The following is a 17,471-nucleotide window of genomic DNA, read 5'->3' as shown; positions in this document are numbered from 1 at the left end:
CTAGTTTACCTGGAGAAGTAAGCAATAAGCACGGTCACCCTAGGCTTGAGAGCCTCTACGACCACCACCTGAGGTCCATGAAGGAATATGCAATAATCATTCGGGTGCAGAGTCACTAATGTGGAAGTTAATCAGGGCTGGATACTATTGGCCCAGAATGGAAGAGGGATGCTAAGGCATTCGTTCAGAGATACGATATATGCCAACAACATGCACAAATGCTACACCGGTCAGGTGAAGAATTGCATCCGGTCATGTCCCCTTGGCCATTCATAAAGCGGGGAATGGACATAGTTGGGTCTCTGCCTGCCGGACCGGGACAGGTACGGTTCGTGCTACTAATGACTAGCTATTTCTCTAAATGGGTGGAAGCAGGAGCTTATAAGAAGATCCGTGAGAAGGAAGTGATAGAATTCATATGGCAACATATAATCTGTCACTTTGGTATCCCGAAGTAGATAACTTGTGATAACGGATCTCAGTTCATTGGATCCAACTTCACTAAATTCCTCGAGGACTTAAGTATCAAATGCATCACCTTCTTTCCTTATCACCCCAAAGGTGAATGGTTAGGCGGAATCAACCAACAAAACTATAATTCAACATTTGAAGAAGAAATTAGAAGACGCGAAAGGGTCCGAGCTGTCCAAGCTGCCTGAGGTACTTTGGGCATACAGAACAAAGGCCAAGTCTAGTACCGACAAAATCCCTTTCTCCCTAGTATATGGGGCAGAGGTGTTAATCCTGGTAGAAATTGGTACTCTGAGTCTACGATACCTCCAGGATGACGACCAGTCCAATTCGGACGCGATGTTGGTTCAACTGGACTTGCTTGAAGAACATAGAGACCTCATCTATATCAGAACAATCACGCAAAAGCAGCAGATGAACGTTAGTACAACCGATATACAAACCTCCGACATTTTAAAATTAGGGACTTGGTACTTTGAAAGGTAACACATAACACCAGAGACGTAAATGCAGGAAAATTGGTTCGAATTGGGAAGGTCTTTATAAAGTGATCGGTGTAGCCGGCAAAGGATTGTATCAGCTGGAGGATAAAAACGGCCATAAGATTCCAAGCAATTGGAATGTCAGTTTCTTAAAATGATATTATGCTTAGCCAGAGATGACGCTGCTAGCAGGACTGCATTCTTTTTCCCTTTGATCGATTTTTGTCCTAATTGGGTTTTTTCTGCAAGGTTTTTAATAAGGTGGTCCTATCTGGTTCATTCTATACGTCTTTACCCAGAGCAATTATCCAGTGCTTGGGACTTCATTCTTTACTCCCAAATACTAGGGGGACTATATACACTCATACAAAGACTAAGACTAAGCTCCAAGCCAAAGGTCAAAACAAAAGTCGCATGGGGACTGCCCGGGTTATTGGAGCTTCAAAGATATGTAACCGGACTGACCATATTAGATGGTATGAGATTGAGGAAGCAATAGAGACTCCCCTTATTTTTGAGAAAATTCTTGAATTTCTTGCCACTCGAAGCAGAAAATACTAACGGATGATATTTATGACATATCGAAAATTTGTGCCAAAACGAAGGAGACGTCCTTTTCTAAAGCACCGTAAAAATAAGGGCCCTCTCTTATATAGAATTAAGTTAAAACCTCACTAAGGAAAAGGTTGAATTTTGATTGCCTTAGCCATCGAATAAATTGCTACCGGTAGGATAACTGGGTGTATTAAATGAGAGACCGTTCAGGCTCTATTAAGAGGAGTTGAAGTTTGAAAAAAAGACCAAATGAGCTGCTCTCCAGCAGGCTAAATTTAAAACCCTCCGATTTGAAACTGTAAGGCTTTAAGTCACAAGTTCGTTCTCCTTATCTTTTAAACGAAATGCGGGTTGTGTTTGTAAAAGATATAAAGCATGCAATGACAACTTAATGTAAGGAACAAAGCATTGAAAACACTAAGACAGTCCACTATTATATGATAAAAAGTTTCCGGGCCTATAAGGACCCGGAGCCAAAAAGTCATAAGCCTCAGAAAAGAACTGACACGTTCGGTTCTATGCTCCACTAAGGCTTTTACAAAACAAATCTTGCTAAATAAAAACTACTGAGAAGGGGATGAAGTTGGGAGCTGAGGAGATTTCAAGGCTTCTGGAGCACCACCAGCAGATTGGTCGGGATGCACCCCCAATTGAGGGATTTGGCCTGCGATCGGATCTTCTTTCTCAATGTCTTCATCTTCACCAGAGGAGTTGTCCCTGTCATCCTCGGGCTGGTGCTCCTCATTAGGGGACTCTACTAACCTCTGCTCAAGTCGGAGAGCTTTTTCAATTTCAGCATCGAGATCATTAATGCTCCCGGCTCTAACTGCCTCAAGGGTCTTTCTCTTCTAATAGCCGCTCTAGACCAGTGCTAAGTTGTGGCTATCAATAGAGGATAGGAACTTAGCCTCGTAAATCTCAGCGGCAAGGATTAGATCGGCGTTTTAACTTTAAAGTGCTGCCATGGAGTTTGACAGTTCTAGGTTGGTGTCCCGATGCTACTAATTTTGAGCCGCAGTTATGGCCATCCGATTTCTTAGCTCCTCATTCTCCTTACAGATCGCCACAACCTTATTGCTCTTTGCCTTGAGGAGTTCTTCCAAGAAGCGACATCCACCTATAGACTGGAAGCACGCCCCGTCATCTCTGCCATGGTATCATTAGCCAGGCCTCACCTCTTCCTCCAGTCCTCGGCACAGTTCTGTAGAATGGTGGCTTGTTGGCTGAGGGCTTTTTTGTCAGCTTTGGACCAGCCAAGTTTAGCTTCCAATTCCGTAACCTGAGTCAGTTTAGCTTCAGCGCCAACATCAGCTCCACTGCTGAATCTTTCTCTCTGGCTAGGGTAATTTTCTCTTCAATCATTTTCTGAAGGCCCTCATTGAAAAGAAAGTTAGTCTATACAAATAACAGAATCAAAGTTGTGTTCTGAACACGAAGGGGAAAGATGAAGGTCCTACGGTGGAAAAGAAAACTACTCGGGCTACAGTATAGTTGCCACCATTGATCATGCATTTGGCGGAAACTTCGCGTGTCTTCCACCGGTCTCTCTACGGAGCCACGTATTTCATGTAGTTGACCACCCCCACAAGTCTGGATAAGAGATGGCACTCGGCGAGGACCTCAAAAGTAACCAACCTAAATTCATTCTGCTCATCTGCAGAAGCAGGATATTCGTTCACCAGTCCCTCCCACTGAAGGGAAGGGCAACATTCCCTGGTAGGAGAATCTTCTCTCCTATTGCTAAGAGTCGGAGGAGCTGGTACGACAACTGTAGAAGGAGCTGATGCAGGGTTTGGTGGAGGACATAAGGCCGACACGGCGAAAAAAGTTGAGGTGGCATGTTCAAAGAAGCGGATCCCGAGCTGACAGAGGCAAAAGAAGCTTGGGTCGTCAAGGCCCCGTGCTCGGCGATATCCATACCTACCCAAAGAAGAGGTTCACCCTCGGTGGCGACAGCAGAATTATCAGTCCTCTGGAGGTTTCTTGAGATGGGTTGTCAATGCTCTTCGTCCTTCACACCATCGATATCCACGACCAATGAAATACCGACGATAGCAAGAGCAGGGGATGACCCCTCAGTTAATTGTGGAGGAATTTGGCCGGATTCCTCTGAGCCTTTTCTTTGTTTTTTTTTTGGTCCGGTTAACCCCAGACCGGGGACTTGATGAAGCGGTTTTTTGAGCGCGTTTGCGCTTCCGAGCTTGTCAACAATCCGAAGGGCTGCCTCAGCATCATCCGGAACATCGGTTAACTAAACTGGAGGGGTTAACTTGGGTAAATTTGAAAAGAGCAAATGAATCGTAAGAACGCTTAAATAAGAGTGCTGGTAGAAAGGGATCGAATAAAACGCCCTTACCATGACTACTCGGAATCCAGTTTCGGCCTTCGGACAGAATTTTCCATGTCTGGGTCTCAGGAGTAGAGACGTCCAAAATACTCTGGATACTCTGGATCCAATCTTCAAGGTCTTCAATATGGTAGTTCCCAGGCTGTAGCTGCAAAATGGAAAGAGAAAGGGGACCTTATGGTTTGAAAAACAAAAGCATTCAAGTTTAGGTAAAGGATAGAAACTTACGAGTCAAATTCCACCTATCTGGAATAGGCCTTCCTCCGGAAGGAAGAAGGTCGACATTGGCAATAATCACGAAGCACTCCGGCCAGCCTCTGTCATGTTCAGCATCAAGGCTGGTGAGCAGCGACTTGCTACCTCTTTTTGCAAGCTCTATCACCCCTCCCCGAAAGATCCTCGGGGAGTACACCTGGATCAAGTGGGCTAGGGTAAACCCCACTTTGTCTTGGTCAGCAAGGTACCTGATGCTCGTTACGGCTCTCACACTGAATGTCCTATCTGAGCTATGCACACTTTGTAGCGCCGACACATATCGACGACTACTTTATCAACACCACTTCTAATTTTCATCGAGAAAGGCTATGTGTAAATAAATGAATATCTCGATCGGAAAGAGGTCACACTTTCGTTCGGTCCAGGGATGAGGATTTCGGTATCCCTCCATCAGCAGTCCTCCTTTACTTTAGGGAAGATGCCGACAATAATTTAGGTATGGTTATTTCCGGCATGGGAGTCCTGAATGCCGGGATGATCCAAAGATGACCGTCTTTGCAGTAAAATCGTTCTTCTAATGCCAGTTTCTTGGCTTAATGGATTTGGCAAGAGGGTACCACCTAGAGGGATTCTCGCCGCCGCAAGGAAGTTTGCATGCGGCGGAAGAGGGCGGTGGAAGTATCGGCAACATCAAAAGCAGTGATATCAGAGGAAATAGGAACTGGTGTGATCGGCATTTTCTGAGAAAAGAGGGATTAGGAGGTGAAGTTTTTCTTTTTCCAATGACCGAAATTGCTTTTGAAGAGAGACTTTTCGCAAAGGGAGAAATTTTGATTAAAGAAAAGGAGGAGTGAAGCAAGTTGGAGCTCTGAGTGAAGCAAGTTGGAGCTCGGTTGCGTCTTCTTATAGACAAAAAGGTGATGTCAAAAGCCATCATAAACCGTCAAAAGTCATCATGAGCCTCGGGACTCCGCAAAAGAGAATTCCAAGTGATACCCATTCAGGGAAAAGCACGTGCATTGGGTTGTCAGAACACAACAAGATGCGCCTTGTCAATCGTTAGAAACGTTTCAGTCACAAATTTTCAATGGCCTCTTCCACTTCCCGGTTACACCTGTTCGGATTACCGGAAAGTGAGAGGACTATCTCTATTGGGCTAAATTCGTAGAATACAGCTGGATGAATGCCATGGTGACACGTGTTAATAGATATGACTAGGATCTATCAGCATTCGGAGCCTCCGGTAAAGGTCAAATGATACCGAAGGAATTAAAGGTTCAGGTTACTCATAGTAATGAGATAGTACCGGTCGGTAGGCAACGTCAACCGTTACAAGCAGGCCTTCCGCATTCCACGGGGCACTAATAGGCTTTATTTCCCTCTTTATTGTATGCCATTATTGTAACATTAATACATATTATTAGCAGGGGCACAGTTCGTGGAATGAGTACCCCTAGTCCCAAGTATAAATAGACTTATCATTTCATTGTAAAGGACACAAAATCCAAGAGATTTACATAACATACATTCCACACTTTCATTGTTCTTTGGTTTCTTTGTTATTCTTAGATCTAACAAGGTCCGAATCAGTAGAGTGACCGGAAAAACTAGTCCGGAGCTACATCACGGAGCTACATCAAGGCTCAGGCTATTTTTAACTATTTTCTTTACTTATATTTCATTCACATAGATTTAATTATCAATCACATTGCTTTTTCTGGTCACTTTAGTCCACGTGTCCTTGATCACGTACACGAATTCAACTGAATCGATTTCCAAGTAAACATAATCAAAGGATCATTTGACTAAATTACTCTATGTTTTTCTCGAGACATTTTTTAAAGGTTGAACTAGTGAATGTTGAAATTCGGAAAAACTATTAAAAAGAAAGGTAACTTTGAATTTTTTTATTTAGTAACCTTATGGACTTTAAAAAAAAAAAAAAATCATTTATTTGGGACAGAAGAAAAAGTTTCAAGATTTCATTTATTATTGAAATGGGAGGCGTATCTATTTTCCCTATAATAATAACTATTGTGTCTTCTTAGCTCTGAACGATCTTGTACAGGTAAGTATTTAGTTATTTACCCGCTAGTGGAATAGGCAAAGCAACAAAATTACCGAATTAGACAACTCTATATCGAAACTGCAGCTGTATTCCATCTTATAGCCCCATTGTGTCAGTGCACACCAAAAAGGATAGGCCAAAAGGATTTTAGAAAAAAAGAAGGGAAAAGCTGCAAAATATATCTTTTAATTGTGATTTAGAACAGATATTAAAGGTGTGTATTCAATTTTTCGGTTCGAGTTTTCACTATTCGGTTTAGATTTTTCAATTTTCGGTTTTGAAAAGGTGCAACCCATTCCAAATCAAAATAAGTGTGGTTTGGTTCGATTATCTTCTTTAAGGTTCGGCTTTTATCAGTTTGGCTTTCTTTCTTTTTGTTAGGAATCTTGAAATTTTTAGAAAATTATTTAATTTTTTATTTTTACCAACGAGGCGACATGAACAAATTTGAGGAAATGAATAGGATAGGTAATGGAGAGAAGTCGGATTCAAGAGTATCAGGCAAATGCAAAATAGATGCTTCTTTCCAAATATGAGAAAAAATTTCTCCATTTTGAAATTGAAAGTTATTGAAGTAACGTGACAAGATAACCTGGTCATTTTGAGGAAAGTAGACCCCTAAGCCATTAATTTATACTCGCCAATTCACATGCTCACATATCCTTTTAGTTAGCCTCATTAAAAATAATGCATTATATATTTAAAAATAATCTGACTTCACTCTCATTTTACCCTTAGGGGTCGTTTGGTGCATGGTATAGGCTGGGATATCCCAGCACTAATTTTTTATACCGTGTTTGGTAGGAGGTATAAATTTATCCCAGGATAAATTTATACCTCCTACCAAACACGGTACAAAATGAAGCATAATCCCAAGGGTGGGATATCCCACCTTATCCCACTTATCCCGGGATTATTTTATACCATCTTTTAGATGGTATAAAATAATCCCAAGAGATGGGGTAAATTAGTCCCGGGATAATTTTGACTACCTACCAAACGATCACTTAATGAAATGTCTCACAACCAAAAAAATATCTAACATATTTTAGACCATAAATTTTTAAAATCAATCAAAATCTTAAAATTCCTTATTTTTCCAAATATTCATAAGTAACCAAAGTGGAATTTATTTTTTGCATCTGAATAAAAATAATTCGGGGCATCTATGATAGATTTAATAAGAAAATGAGCATAAAAAGAAATTGATCATCAAAACAATAAATTCAAATTAATCGTTGAATTAAAGAAGGCAAAGAACAATCATGTGTGAGAGGGTGCAAATATACCTGAACTTTACGAAAAAGTACACATATATTCTTATAGTGGCTTTTATTATAATTAAAAAAAAATCGTTAGCGAAAAAAAAAAAAAATTTGCACTATTTGTGTAAGGGCAGAGGTATATATATATATATCATATTTTAACGAGGAATATATCATATTTTAACGAGGAATATATCTGTCGCAAACTAGAAAGCATATGGCATGAGATTTGATGCCATGTTTATATGCTGCAGAATGTTACTGTCAGTGTCCTTTACTCTTATACATCGAAACATCTTCCTCTCTCCACGTAAGCCTCTTTATAATATACTCTCTTCATTTCATATTAAGTGACCTTTTAAGTTTTTTATTTTGTTTCAAAATAAATAACGCTTTAGAATTTCAAGAAAAAATTAATTTTATTCTTCCAAACTTACCCTTATTTATAATCAAGAATCATTAAATAATTTTCTTTTTCTAAGCATTAATTAGGGGTAAGTTAGTAAAAATATTCATAATTTTTTAGGAATAAGCAATTTCTTAAAAGGTGTGCATGAACTAAAAGAGTCACTTATTATGGAATGAAAAGAGTATTCTCTTTTATCTCAATTTATACGAGTCTTTTCTTTTTAGTCAATTCCAAAAAAAAAAATGACATTTTTATGTATTTAGTAATAAATTAATGTTAAATTTTCCATTTTATCCTTAATAAAATGATTTATAATCATATTAATTTTTCAGGCTTATTTTAGACCACATTTTCAAAAGTATTTCTTTTTTTCTTAATCCAATCAAACACCTTCACATGAACTGGGACGGAGCTAATAGCAATATTGAACCGAAATGAGATTGAAATGGTCCACGGGACCAGTCTCCTGTTCGATCAGGAAAATACCTACAGTTCTCTAAAGCTTCACTCGCATACACAATTGAGGTCGCAACTTGCAAACATCAAAATCGGTGTACTAATGATACCTAGGCATTTGAACATACTAGTGAAATAATGATACTGTTATTAACAGTAAATGTGAAAATTAATGAAGAGTAATAATGCCTAAAGCAAAACGATAAAAATCAAGGTCCCTTAAACAGTATAATACATTGCCATATTTTAAAACATGAGATTCTAAACCCTCAAGCTACAGACTAGATTCTAGATTCTAGATTTTAGATTTTAGATTTTAGAGTTTCCATCAACAACGCTGATTCTACTAGTTACTCAACATTATCAATCTGGTATAATGTTCCTTCTCGAGCTTTATGTCATCCTCTATCCTTCAAAACTTCCGGCAACAGTTCCCTCTCGAGCTGAAAGTCGTGCCGATCCAAATGATAGAGGAGTGACACTTGATACTGTTGCTTTTAAGTTCACTCTTCCAGTGAGGTTATAAAATCATCCAAATATGTGTCTTCAACTAAACAACACAGCCCGGTCAGGAGTTTATGATCTTTGAGCAGCAGCAGCGAGTTCTACGACCTAAAAAGACCATCTCAGATTCTAGGTTCCATATATCTATCAATAGTATTACCCTCAAAGTGCAATCAGGATCACATTTTAACTCAAATATTTCAGGAAGAGATTGAACACAGCTTACTTGTACCAAGAAGGCAAGAACCTTATCAAAAGTTTCACTTGCACTAGTTTGACCATATACAGATATGAGAGTACATATACAAGTACAAATCCCCAAATAATTCCCATCTCTTACTCAACCAGCAGATGCAGGGGGAAGATATACTCTCGAGCCTAATGTAAAATAGCAGCTTTCTTTGGTTAACATTAAGCATAAACAAGTCATATTAGAAAAGCAATAAGAATAACAATAGATATAAGTTCTAACCAATATTCAGTTCTAAACATACAAGCACACAAAAGTCCCAGATAAAGACTCGTTAGTACCATAGCACAATGGAGGCAGAAACATCAAAATAAGCTGACATATAGCAGTGTTGTCAAAGACGCACTTAAGCCCCAAAGCAAGGCTCAAAAACAGGTTGAGCGCTTCGTCTAGCTTAATGTACGCTTTAGCGTCGTCATCAAGGATCTATGACATACTTTTCCTTGCCAATGAGCATTTACCGAAGAGGCTACACTAAAAAATTGATATTTCACTTTACTGTTATTTTTTTTCAATATAGCTGTCCATATATTTGTTATTCAGTCTTATATAATTATTAGACTTGGACTAAACATATATATTTGTATTTTTTTCTCCATTTGCGCCTTTTTTCATTAAACATATATATTTGTATTTTTTTCTCCATTTGCGCCTTTTTTTCTCCATTTGCAGTCATCTCTAGAGATCTTCACGTTATCAAACAGTAAAAAGTTTTCCAGGGACTAATTATGTACTTCTGATAGTACCTAAAAAATTCAAGTTTTCTGCTATAATAATTATCCAAAATGTGTCTTCAACAAAACAACGCAGACCGTTCGGGTTCTAGGTTCCATATATCTATCAATATTATTACCCTCAAAGTGCAATCAGGATCACATTTTAACTCGAAATTTTCAGGAAGAAATTGAACACAGCTTACTTGTACCAAGATTTTTATCAAAAGTTCCACTTGCACTAGTTTGACCATATTCAGCTATGAGAGTACATACAAATACATATCCCTAAATAATTCCCATCTCTTACTCAAGCGGCAGATGCAGGAGGGAAGACATAGTCTCGGGATTCACCAAAACTAATGTAAGCAAGCAATTTCCTTTGGTTAAAATTAAGCATAAAAGAGTCATACTAGAAGAACAATAAGAATGACAACATGTATAAGTTCTAACCAATATTCAGTTCTAAACATCCAAGCACATAAAAGTCTCAGATAAAGACTGGTTAGTACCATAGCACAATGGAGGCAGAAACATCAAAATAAGCTGACATACAAGGTGTGTTTGGTGTGAAGGAAAATGTTTTCTTGAAAAACAAGTGGATTTTTTCACTTATTTTCTAGTGTTTGGTAAGCAAAAAAATATTATCCCAAGAGCATTTATACGTAAGCAAAACAATTTTTCGGGAGGGGGGATGGGTGGTCAAGGTTTGGGGTTGGGGGCATCGGATGGGTGGGAAGAAGACAATGAACTTGAAATCTCATGTATGAAACATGTTTTCCCTACTTCCATGAGGGAAGTCACTATTATCATTTTTAGGAAACTTGTTTTCCCGAAGAAAATATTTTTCAAAACATTTTGAAACAACCAAACAAGAGAAAATTGGAAAACATTTTCTAAAAAATATTATCCTCTATACCAGACACACCGATAGTGGTTTTTTTTTTTTTTTAATTTTTATTTTGGATAACCGTGGTGTCCGGGTCAGCTTGCGCGCACCTCGACTAGATCCACAGGATACCTGCCACCTCTCACCAGCAACAGATACTAGATAACTCTGTCCACCAAGACTAGAACAAACACACCCATAGTATTTCTCCAGTCTGGTAGCTGCTGCAATAATACTAACTTGTTTTATCGGCTAGTTTCCCAATATATAGCTGCAACAGCTTAAGTAGATGGCACAAAGCATTATGAAGTTTGATGCTTAGAACCTAGATAACACAAAATTACTAACAACTTGAGCAATCTGCAGACTGCAAATCACGGTATTCCCCCTCTGCCGCCCCATCACCACATGCAGGCTCTCTTTTTTTTTTTTTTTTTTTTTTTTTTTTGAGTTGTACTACTACTAACCACAGTGCTTGATCTTTCCTCAGCATGTGATTACAATTATATCTACATACAGTAGTGCCATGACGGAGACGCTATTTGGCAGTCATCTCTTTGATAAGAATGTATAATTCTTTTATAAGGATTTGGCAGTCATCTCTAGAGATAATAAGTTACTAAATTCGATGTTTTCCCGGAAGTACATATACAAAACCAGTTGTTTTGAGGGCCACAGCTATTCACGCTATCAAAGAGTAAAAAGTTTTCCGGGGACTAATTATGTACTTGATAGTACCTAGAAAAACACAGTTCCAAAAATTTACGTTTTCTGCAAATAACAATATTCTCCCCTCCCCTCAAATCTCTCTCTTTCTGAATTACACTTTTTTTTAAACTGGTAAACTTGTAATCTGAATTACACTACAGATTACAAAAGAAAAGAAAAAAGAAAAAGCACCCAGGGTTACATCTAGTGGTCAATGAGAGAATCATAAGGTCGTCAGGTTCAATCATAAGGTTGTCAGGTTCAGTGTTTTTGGAAGCGTGAAGCAGAAAAAAGTGAAGAGGTAAAGCTTCACGCGTTAAGCGAAGCGAGCGCAATTTTCTAAAAAAGACCAAAATAAACCTTGCACAATTAAATTAATGAACTACAATGAAAAATTCAATTAATTAAACTCCAGAAAACAGTCCAGACCAGCCCTTACAGAAAAAAATAAGAAAGACAAAGAAATCAGACCAGCCCAGAAAGAAAAACAACAGAGGAAACTCCGGAAAACAATCCAACGAAACAAAGGAAACAGTCGTGCAACCCTAGTGACTGCGAGCAAGATTTGAAAAAAAAAAAAAAAATTCCAGCCCCTCCCCAGCAGTGGGCGACGAAGAGTAGAAAAGGAGGGGAAGAAGAAGAAGATGTACCTAGAAAAAGGTGAACCCTAAGTTGGACTCTTTTACTTATAACAAGCGTCCAGTTTTTTTTTTTTTTTTTTTTTTTTTTTGAAATTTAAAAAAAAAAAAATAATAATAACGCACGCTTCCTACTGCTTCGCGTCTGGTCGCCTCTTGCTTCAGGGCATGAAGCGCCCGCATTATTGGACCTCCCTCGCTTCAGGCCACTGAAGCGCCAGACCCCCGCTTCGCTTCGCTTCAGCGCTCGCTTTCCTAAACACTGGCCAGGTTCAAATCCCAACAGAGAACCACTAGATGATTTCTTCTCATCTATCGAAGCCTTGGTGGATAGAGTTGTGCGCAAGCTGGCCCCTAACACCAACAACACAACAACAACAACAAGCCCAGTATAATCCCACCATGTGAGGTCTGGGGAGGGTAGAGTGTACGCAGACCTAACCCCCACCTTGAAAGGTAGGGCGGCTGTTTCCGAAAGACCCTCGGCTCAAGAGAGGAAAAGAGAGGAAAACAAGACAAAAGGTCAGATAGGGCCAAGCATATCGAAAACAATATGATAACAACGAATACCAAAAGCGAGAAAGTCATGGTAGAACGATCGGAAAGAAAGGAGCATTAACTACTATAGATAAATAAGATAATCAAAGTACAACGGCCCAACAAATATAAGCGAGAATCAAATGCATAAACCAAAAGGCAATAAACAAATGAGCAAAACCGCAACTACTATGGTGAAAGGGTAAGCCACTTAGCCTTCTATCCTAATCCGAGTCCTCCACAACCTCCTATCTAAGGTCATGTCCTCGGTGAACAAACCGTGCCATATCCTCGTCTAATCACCTCTCCCCAATACTTCTTCGGCCTCCTTTACCTCTCCCGAAACCATCCATAGCCAACCTCTCACACCTCCGCACTGGAGCATCTGTGTCTCTCCTCTTCACATGCCCAAACCATCTCAGCCTCGCTTCCCGCATCTTGTCCTCCACCAATGCCACTCCCACCTTGTCTCGGATATCTTCATTCCTAATTCTATCCCTCCTAGTGTGTCCACACATCCACCGCAGCATTCGCGTTTCCGCGACTTTCATCTTCTGAATGTGACATTTCTTGACTGGTCAACACTCCGCTCCGTACAATAAAGTCGGTCTAACCACCACTTTGTAGAACTTGCCTTTAAGTTTTGGAGGCACTTTCTTATCACACAAAGACTCCGGAGCGAGTCTCCATTTCATCCACCTCGCACCAATACGATGTGAAACATCGTCGTCGATATCCCCATCTCCCCGTATAATAGACTCCAAGATACTTGAAACTTCCTTTCTTTTGAATGGCCAGTACCAAGCCTCACTTCCTCACGCCTCACGCGGTACGCCACCGAACCCGCACTCCAAGTATTCCGTCTTGGTCCTACTCAATTTAAATCCTTTAGACTCCAACGTCTGTCTCCAGCCCTCCAGCTTATCGTTAACTCCGTTGCGAGTCTCGTCAATCAGGACTATGTCATCTGCGAACAACATACACCAAGGCACCTCACCTTGTATTTGTCGCGTCAATTCATCCATCACCAAGGCGAATAGAAACGAGCTAAGAGGGCGATCCCCGACGCAACCCCATCGAACGGAAAGTGCTCCTAGTCTCCTCCTACCGTCCTTACCCTGGTCTTAGCTCCATCATACATGTCCTTTATCGCTCTAATGTACACCACAGGTATACCTTTAGCCTCTGACACCACGGTAATAAAAAAATGAAAAAGTCAAGTTGGAAGAGGGAGAATATGTACCCCGAATTTATGTTAATTGTGAAGAAAGTTGAGAAAATAGAAGAAATCTATGTTGCTCGGACTCTCCAAAAGTGTTGCCGCACCCATATCGGATCCTCCAAAAATACACTATTTTTGAAGGATCCTACACGCACCCATCATTGTTTTTGAAGAGTCCGAGGAACATAGGAAGAAACTAGTCTTCCCTGTAGACAGTCCATTTTATCATAGGCTATAACACATGCTACTTATAGTGAAGTTAACTTGTCATTTTCACTGACAAATTATTTTTCTTTTCTTGGGGTCCCTACAGATAGAAGAACGTGATTGATTCATCAAATGTGAATCTAGATACAATTAAGAGAACGTGATTGATTCATCAAATGTGAATCTAGATACAATTAAGAAGAAGGATTTCTTTCCAAGCTCCTCCCTCCATCAATTGATTTAATTACTTATTCTTCTTTTACATTCCCATTTTCTTTCATTTTTAACAAGCACAATATAGTAGTAGTGCACCTTTACTTTCCACAATCAACTCAATATGACTTACATTGAAAATGCCTAATTTTCTAAGGCAAGATATCAATTCACAAAAAAGCAAAAGAAAAGATAGAAACACATTTTTGACAATTTACAATGTCACCAATTAGAAGAAAAGCGAGAACTTTTAATGCATAGATACAAGGAAACACAAAATCTTTCTATCAAATATACGAGTCAAGCAGGTGAAAAAATACACAGAGAGTCACAAATCATTTGCGCTTAGCTTTTCTTTGCCGACGCTTGGAATCATCGTCACTATTTTCATCCTCCACATCAGTGCTGCTCTCATCATTGTCATCATCAGTCTCGGAGGGAGGCGAAGGATCAAGTCTAGCAGCATCAATTGCCCACTTTATCACCTTCTCAACTTCATCATCATCATCACCCTCTTCCTTCTCCACCGCTGACGATGAAGCCGAAGAATAAGCGGGAAGGGAGCTTTTGAGTGCTGCAAATCTTGTAAACAAGTCATCTGAGTCCATTGCTGTAGAGGCTGAAGGTGGTTGTTTGACTAAACCTATACCCTGTTGGGAAATAGGGGTTTTTTTGGGAGTTTTCTTGGATCTGAGAGCTTGGAAACGTTGATCGAGTTGTGGGTCGATGAATTGGGTGGAAGAACCACGAGCCATATGGGAATTAAGACTCAGCTTAAGGGACACGTCATCCTCTGCCGCACGGAGCAGCTCTTCCACCTCCTCCGATTCAGTCTTCTTACCTCTGCTCATTCTCTTCCTGTTGAGGGTTGGGTGGAGTTTACCGATTACTAGGCCTTTGGAGTAGGAATTTCTGCCCTCTATGTCACGGCCTCAAGGCTCCCAATCAAATTTCATTTTTTTTTGCGGATTGACCTTCGAAAGCACCGGTCTTTAATTTTTGTCCCTCAAATTGGTGGTTGTTAATTTTTGGCTTTCGCCTAATATCAATGTTCTGAATTTGAACTCCAACTCAATAAAAAAAAAATCACAAGGTAGAGTTGAGGTGCAAAAATTTACCTTTCAAAACTCTACCTTAGGTTTAACTTTAGCCCGAATGGGCCTAACTTTGTCACGAAACTCTGCTTTGCGATTTTTTTTTTAATTGAGAAGATTCAAATCCCAAACATCAGTATATTAGATGAAGGACAAAAATTACAGATCACTGATTTGAGGGATAAAAATTAAAGACCAGTGCCTTTGAAGGATAATCGTGCAAATGACCCATCAAATTTAGCCCCACTCTTTCTTCCGCCCAAGTGCACAGATATGCTCTTACTCCCTATGTCCCAATTTTGGATGATAATCCAAATATTGAGAGTCAAACAATAAAATATTTAATCACAATTTATTCGTATCTATATTTTAAATTGTTAATTATTGTGACTTACATTACTTTTTATATAGTTTCTAAAAAAAGGTAAAACAAAAATTCAATATTAACTTGTTTCTAACTACTAGGTTCGTATGATAATCGCATTATACTATATTTTAGGAATTGTTAATTATTGTCATGCAATAATTTCTAAAAAAAGATTAAAAATGGTTTTGTAAAATCACATCAATATTTTAAAGAAAAACTTTGAGAAAATAATTATACACATGAAGAAATAAAGTACATGTTCCTATGAATAATCATTGTGCATCATTGTATGATAACTTGTTTATCCAAGTGCATATGATTGAATATCGTCTGAACCAAGGAAGATGAGCAATCAAAGTTTAGTTAGATATTAGAATATGTTTGCGACACATTACACGAATTTTGAAGCAGCAAATGCAAGCTCAAATCGATGAATGTTGAACCTATTCGATCAATATTATATTTTATTCTGCAAACGTACAGAAATAGCACTCAGAATAAATGTGAAAGAATATATTTCATTTTCAATTTTGTGAAAGTTATATTGGGAAGAAAAGAAGTGTTTCTTAAAATAATTAACTTTCTATTATATCATAATAATATCGTTTAGTTTACAAATTTGGATAAGTAATAGTAATTGGTTATACATCGATAAGTGTTATAGATTAAATCTCAATAATTATGAATGGTGGAATCGCAAAATAAGCCAATTGTATCGACTGAATGGAAATTAGATAATCAAGTAAAAACAAAGGAAGCTGACCATTCCCAAACCATTAACTAAAAGGACGAGGACGGGGACGACCACGCAAGGACAAACAACAACCAATTGGAAACAATGAAAACACGCAACCCATTATTATACCACTGCAACACTACCAAGCAACACCAGCAAAATCGGTACATGAAAATAGGAGCTCATCTGGCACGACTCAACCTCCAAGTGTGGTGGGGTTAGGGGTTCCATGGGAGTAGTTAGAACCCTAAATATGGAGATGGATCCACTGCGAACTAAAACACCAATCGAGACAGTTGATCCTCATGACCCAGGCAAAGGTGTGGTAAACCTTGGCCAAGATTTGGACACTTAACACATTATAGATCTAGGGGATATACACGAAGAAGCTGCTGCTCCGGTGAAAGAATGGAAAACCCTATTCACTGGCAACTACAGTGCGACTAACGGTATGGCTCTTACTTACATTCCTCTGATTATAGCTGATAGGGTAGTAGAAGTTCAATTAGAGAAATCAGAAGTAGAAAAGGAGATGGAAAAGTGGAGTAGCTCTTTGAGTGTTTATGTTATAGGGGAAACTCCGGGTTATAACCATATGTGTCGAGTTCTCAGGCAAATGTGGTCCAAAGTTGCTTACCTAGAAATCTATTACCATGAGGATGGATATTATATTGCTAAATTTACTGATAAAGATGATATGAATGACATTCTATGTGCTGGACCATATTTAATTAATAATAGACCCTTGATCCTCATACCTTGGACCCAAGAATTTGATCTTCATGGAGAATTTCTATCTGAAATGCCCTTATGGGTCAAGTTCACTGATCTGCCAATGAGCTATTGGAGCTGTGACTCACTTAGCAAGATTGTTAGTGCAGTAGGCATACCTCTAGATGCTGATTAGTGCACCTCCAAACAATCAAAGATATCCACTGCTTGAACGCTAATCCAAGTTAATGTGACCAAACCTTTACCTTCTGAAATCATGGTGAAAGATCTATCAGGTAGACAATGTCAACAACTTGTTACCTATGTCTGGAAACCTGATTTCTGCCCTAAATGTCAAGAGGTTGGGCATATATGTCCTGAACCACAAGCACCAGTTGAGCAACCTTTTGAAC

The 17,471-nt window shown here is 39.1% G+C and overlaps 1 protein-coding gene across 1 annotated transcript; it reads right to left on the bottom strand.

Moving 5' to 3' along the window:
• Positions 1-14,235: 14,235 nt before the first annotated feature.
• Positions 14,236-15,125, bottom strand: LOC132032997 (uncharacterized). Its single transcript, XM_059422834.1, has one exon. It carries the CDS (start codon positions 14,999-15,001, stop codon positions 14,486-14,488), a length of 516 nt encoding a protein of 171 aa, XP_059278817.1. The 5' UTR covers positions 15,002-15,125; the 3' UTR covers positions 14,236-14,485.
• Positions 15,126-17,471: the final 2,346 nt, after the last annotated feature.

Source organism: Lycium ferocissimum, chromosome 2 (genome assembly GCF_029784015.1).
Source record: "Lycium ferocissimum isolate CSIRO_LF1 chromosome 2, AGI_CSIRO_Lferr_CH_V1, whole genome shotgun sequence".
NCBI classification, from domain to species: domain Eukaryota; kingdom Viridiplantae; phylum Streptophyta; class Magnoliopsida; order Solanales; family Solanaceae; genus Lycium; species Lycium ferocissimum.
The sequence above is the reverse complement of the archived record's forward strand: the minus strand, read 5'-3'. Positions and strand labels throughout refer to the sequence as shown.